The sequence below is a fragment of the Anolis carolinensis genome, chromosome 1 (assembly GCF_035594765.1).
Source record: "Anolis carolinensis isolate JA03-04 chromosome 1, rAnoCar3.1.pri, whole genome shotgun sequence".
In the NCBI taxonomy this organism is placed as follows: domain Eukaryota; kingdom Metazoa; phylum Chordata; class Lepidosauria; order Squamata; family Dactyloidae; genus Anolis; species Anolis carolinensis.
The window spans coordinates 264734607-264740606 of record NC_085841.1 but is presented as its reverse complement, the minus strand read 5'-3'; the positions used below and the strand labels follow the sequence as shown (position 1 = coordinate 264740606).

Genomic DNA, 6000 nt, shown 5'->3' with positions numbered 1-6000 from the left:
TCACAAGTGCAGGGATATACAACAATTGGAATATGGGCCTTTTTGGCCGGAATCGAGATATAAGCTGACCTTTTTAACTCATGATTTTCACCCATTTCAGAGAATCAGCACAGGTCTACTGTTAGCATCATTTAGCTACCCCCCCCCCCTTTTAACCAGGTAACTTCCGCATTTTAGTGTAAAAGGGCCCTAGAAGGGGCCCAAGAGAACATAGCACAGATAGATGCTATCACTGCTGCTATTACTGTGGTTACATGACTTCAGGACATTACCAAACTATGGTGACCCTAAGGCAAACCTATCACAGGGTTTTCTTGGCAAGATTTGTTCAGAGGAGGATTTGCCTTTGATTACTTCTGATTTTGTCTAATACCAACCAGTGGGTTTCATGGCTTAACAGAGATTCGATCCAATTACATCTGAAGGTCCACACAATTCCCACTCATCTTGTAAAATCTTTGGTGGACAGTGGACCCCATACTGCACTGTTACAGCACTATTATTCTGCTTTAACTTACATGGTTGCATCCCATGGAATTCTCAGGTTTGTAGTTTAGTGAGGCCCAATTACTCTCTGGCTGATCACTCTAAACACTTTTCCCTTGACTGAAAATCCCAGAATTCCATGAGATGCCATTAAAGAGGAATAATAGTGCTACAACAGTGTAGCACAATAAGACCTGAGAGGACATCAGGATGTGGCATTTAATGGCAGGGGAAAGTCAAGCCTGGCTCTTCCTATAATCAGAGACCGTCACCCAAGGCAACAAGAAGTTGGCAACATGGTATTGGAAAAGCTTGTATACCAAGCTGTTGCCTTTAAGTTCATATAGTGCTTCCAGATGTGATGAAAGATACTATTGTACTGTCCATTTTGAAAAAAAATAATAATCTACCAGTTGTGTGAATTTATGAGCATGGAACTGGAGAAGCAACATGATCTTCTCCTTCATCTTGGATGTCTTGTTCCAACTGTACAAAGAATATAAAGTTAGGAAACTCCTTCAGGTCCAGAGTACAAAGGGAACACTTCTTGTTAGAGAGGATTTCTACATGTGAGCACAGAGCCTGGACATTTCCTCTCTTTCACATGGGCAGAAGCTGTGAGAGGGCAGGAGGTTTTCAACATGTGAGCATGGGGCCTAACGGTCCTCTCTCTTTTACATGAGCAGCAGGTATAGGAGGGCAAATTGCTTCATTTTTTTCCCTCTTTCACGTTGAACAACCTCAGCATAAAGCAACAATGGCCAGGAAACCCTCTTCTTGAGGCAAGCAGCCTTAGTATGATGTCATGATGGTATCACCTGTTTCTCATTGGAGTATCCTAGCACCCTCACCCAAAGAAAGAGAAACAGTGGAACCTAGGTAGCATCTCAGATATAATAAGTACAACTTAGGCAGATACTTAGGACTTCACCAGACAGAGCTGAGGAAAGCGGGGGAAATGGTCTTCTTACATGTAAAATTATCTTCTTTGCATGGGATTCTGTTTTTTAAAGAAGACAGATAATTTACTTACCCCTATCACACAAGGCTACTTCCTCCTGCCTCAACCAACTGCTTAGAGGAGACACAAAGCATCATTCTTTTTATTAATAACTAGCTTGGGGACCCGGCGGTGCCCGGGTTATTAATAGTGGGCATTGAGTTGTTTTGGATATTATGAATGGGCCCATTGATGCAAATCTATGGCTGATGGGGTTTGCAGTAGTTTCTGGATGGGGTGAAGGTACTGGAAATCCCATAGTCTGTGGTCAATCCTCCCAAAAACCTCAGCAGTATATAAGAAGAGTCATGGGGGTCTGTGCCATCTTTGGTACAGATACATGACTGAGGGGGTTAAGAATAGTCTCTGGATATGGGTGAAGGTACTTCAGATCCTATCATCCATGTTCCATCCTTCACCAAATTCTCCAGGGTTGAAAGTCATAAGGAGTTTGTGTTCCAAGCTTGGTCCTAGTCTGTCATTGGTGGGGGTTGTGTGGTCTGTAAAGCAGGTGATGTTACTGCAAATTCCTTCATCCGTGGACCATCCTTGTCCAAACTGCTCTAGATGCATCTTTTATGGGGGGTTGCAGTGGTCTGTGGTAGTCAGATCCCAGGGTGGAAGTATACACATACATACATACAAACATACATACCCACAAACACTGACTTTTATTACTATATGCCTGGTTGGGTACTTGGTGATGCCCAGGTTATTTGAAAGGGGATTTTAATTTTTTTAAAATGAATTATCCCATTAATAAAATGCATAAGGTTGTAGATGGACAACATCCACAACATCCTGTGGCACAGGCTGGTGAGCAGCTTGTGCCACTCTGCATGGTCAGCACTCTGACCATGAGGTCATGAGTTCGAGGCCATCCCACCATGGCGGGGTGAGCACCCATCAATTAAAAAAAAATAGCCCTTGCTCGTTGCTGACCTAGCAACCCGAAAGATAGTTGCATCTATCAAGTAGGAAATAAGGTACCACTTATAAAGTGGGGAGGGAAATTTAACTTATTTATGACGTTGGAATGAGGAAGTGCCGTCACAGTGGATGATGTCTCAGTTCTATGTGTATATGGGCATTGAATGTTAGCCTTATATGTATATAATGTGACCCGCCCTGAGTCCCCTTCAGGGTGAGAAGGGCAGAATATAAATACTGTAAATAAATAAATAAATAAATAAATAAATAATGTTGCCTAAGTACCTGATATTGCCTGGGTTCATTCGGTAAGGATATATATTAGAAATAGGCATTTTTGGATTTAGGATTTTAAGAATAAAGCTATTAGAAAATGCATAAATATAAACAGAACCATTTATACATATATATATAAACAGATCACATTATATACATATAGAGCAAATGTTCAATGCCCATATACACACAGAACCAAGACAGAGACAGACGCAGAGGCAATTTAACCTTGAGGGGATGTTTGATTCTGGCCACACGGGGAGCAGCTTCTTCATCATCCACTGTGACGGCACTTCCTTATTCCAACATCGTAAATTAGTTAAATTTGCCTCCCCACTTTATAAGTGGTACCTTATTTCCTACTTGATGTGGTGCTACTTCCATCAGCCCAAGATCAACCTATTTACGTACTTACCGCCTTACCTTGTTGAAGGAGAGTGCTGTATCCAAAAGACCCAGGCAAAAGCTGCCCTGTTTGGAACCATGTTGAACAGGGAAGATGGCCACCTCTTTTGCGGCCTAGCAGAATGGAGCCAGCCTGTAAGGCCTGAAACATGTTAGCAAAATGATCAAAGGAGGCTGGGATTGGGGCTTTGGAGGCTAGAAGTGTTCATAAGCTTGAAAAGGCATCGTTAAAAAGATAATAACAATGTTCTCTGCTGTATTTTGAAGAAAGTAGGGCCTTACAAAGAAGATGAAAGCTGCCTTCTTTGGAGCAATGATGAACAGGGAAGATGGCCTCCTCTTTTGGGGCCTAGGAGGGGGGAGGAGCCTGCAAAGGCCGAGACATGTCAGTAGAAGCACTGAAGGGGGTGAGGTGAGGGAGTAGAAGTTTTCATAAACATACCCGCAACCATTGTTTAAAAGGAAGCATTAAAACATAATTATTTTCCATCATTAGCTGGATATAGAATGCTGTGAATGTGTGAGTGAACTGTAATTCCTAGCAGTCAAAGTTTTTTATTATCAGTATGCACAGTTGGCCATGTTGGGTGTATTTGGTCCAGATCCGTTGTCAGTGGGTTCATGGGTCTTAGGGGTTATGTGTGTCAAGTTTGGTCCAGGTCCAGCCTTCCTGTTGGTCCCAGTGGTATTTTTGATTACAAAAGTGTAGGCCGAAGGCTGTTAAGCGTACCAAAGCTAGTGTCGTTCTGAGGAGAGAGAGTAGGCTGAACGAAGCCTGCTGGTAGTAGTTTTTGCCTCAGGGGCCCCAGTGGCCTGTGAAAGTGGCGGCCAATCAGAAAGCTGGCCCATATTCCGGCCGGCCAATCAAAATGCTAGCCCATATTCCAACTGGTCAATCAGAAAGCTGGCCTATATTCCGGCCGGCCAATCAAAACACTGGCACATACACCGCTCGACCAATCAAAACGCTGGCACAAACATACAAACATTCACTTTTATTATATATATAGATTTTTATTAAAAGTTTTCTGTGTGTACATATAGGTAAGAAAAAATAAAAAGGGCAGTTAGAACAGTGTAGTGATGGCATTAGGGTAGGTATAAAAGGGGCTAAGGGGGATGGGAGGGGTATAGCTAAGGTCTTGGGGGGGGGAAGGGAAGGAAAGGAAAGGGAAAGGAAGTAAGGGAAAGGTGGCGGGGGGAGTTATTGTCTTCCAATCTTCTTCTTTATAGTCAATTCCTTCTCCGGTCACTTATTATTTCTGTAGTATGCTTCTCCTTTTCCTCTCTCTTTATTGGGACTATTTTCCTTGTAGTTGTTTGCTTGGGTTATATTATTATCATCTTTTTTTCTGTATTCCTATAATCTTTGTCATTGAAAATCTTTTTTCATAGTCTTTTAAAAAATTAATCCTGGAAAAAAACATTTGTTTTCTGTGTAAAATTGCGTGTTTCTTCTATGTTCAAATCATTTTATTCCTTACAGGTTTTCACAGAGATGGCTCTTTGACGCATGACATATTCCAAAGACAGAGGGTAGTACCGGAAAGAGGTAAACATCTGGCATTGCTTCTTGCACCACATGAGTGGAATGATGCTATTCTTTTGTGGCCCCATCCCTGTAGCCTACATCACTTGTTTGTCCTAAAGCTACTCCTCCATCAAGTTTCCTTGATTCAGTGAACTCCATTAAACTAACGGATTTAGGAACATATAACACCTTTGTTGAAATATTTTCACTGGCTACTGGTCCATTACCAGGCACTATTCAGAATGCTGGTCATGATTTGTAATGCTAAAACAATTTTTCAGACTATCTGAAAGACATGTCACCCTATAATGGATAACTCCTAGGGGAAAGTGCTCTCTTTTGGTCCTGGCACATTCTGGCACAGTCACAGGAGGGCAACAAAGATGTTATTCCTTCCATGAAAGCTTTACCCTCCAAGAAATGCATAAGCAACACATAAGCAGAGCAAAACTAAGGACTTATCCTCCTCCTTCTCTGCACATAGCACAGCAGCTATGTTTTTCAGTATGCTGAACTATGCATAGGAACACATTAGGGTCTATTTTCTGTGCCTTACTTCATTTGTATTTGGCCTCAAGAGTTGCTGTATTTGAATGTCTGATTTTTTAATGTTTTGGGTTTTATGATTTTGGTATCTCTGAGGATTGCCCAATATGTCATATGGATTTGACTTTTGAGATTATCAGGCCATTCTGTAAACCATGTTGGAGGTTCTGTAGACATGAATAAGAACACTATTTAACACATGAAGTTGTCCTAATCTTGTCCTAAATCAAGTTTAAAGTTGATTAAATGAAAACAGGTTCCCTCTGTCTTTTAGCTACTGAATCCACTTTCATCATGCTTTGCAAAGTGCATTTTACTGTGTGGTGAGAGAAATGCATCTTAGCCATTTATTTTGGGCTGTGTATCATCCATTGTAAGTTGTCCTTCCTGGCCACAAGAGAAAACCTAAACCTTTCCCCCCTTGACTATCAAATCAACTGCAAAAAAAAAATCTTGACCCTTTTCCCCTCCTGATCGTCCCAAGCACTTCTTTTTTTCCAAATATATATATATATACATATGTCAGCTCACCACAGCCGCTCCTGAATGAACACACAAGACTCTCTGTGATATCACCAGAAACTTTTACTGTAGGAAACATGAACATCAGAAAAGCCAAGAATGGGATACTGCGGCCAACCCTCCTTTATATACCCTCCCCCTCATTTGAACAGTCTCTTCCCGCTCAGTAAAACCCCGCGCAAATTCCCCGCCAAGTCCAGCAGCCGTTTCTTCTCCAAGTCCTGAGCCGCAGGTGTCTTATCAATGTCAGTGACCCTGAAACTCAGAGCCACATCCAGGCTCTAGTAGCAGGGTTCTGACATGG

The 6000-nt window shown here is 41.9% G+C and overlaps 1 protein-coding gene across 1 annotated transcript in view; it reads left to right on the top strand.

The window, feature by feature from the left end:
• Positions 1 to 3480: 3480 nt before the first annotated feature.
• Positions 3481 to 6000, top strand: part of muc6 (mucin 6, oligomeric mucus/gel-forming) — a 49142-nt gene continuing 46622 nt past the window's right edge. Inside the window, exons 1-2 of the mRNA XM_062966030.1 lie at positions 3481 to 3504; positions 4493 to 4649. Coding sequence (XP_062822100.1) covers positions 3481 to 3504; positions 4493 to 4649 — 181 coding nt within the window. The remainder of the gene's footprint in view (positions 3505 to 4492; positions 4650 to 6000) is intronic.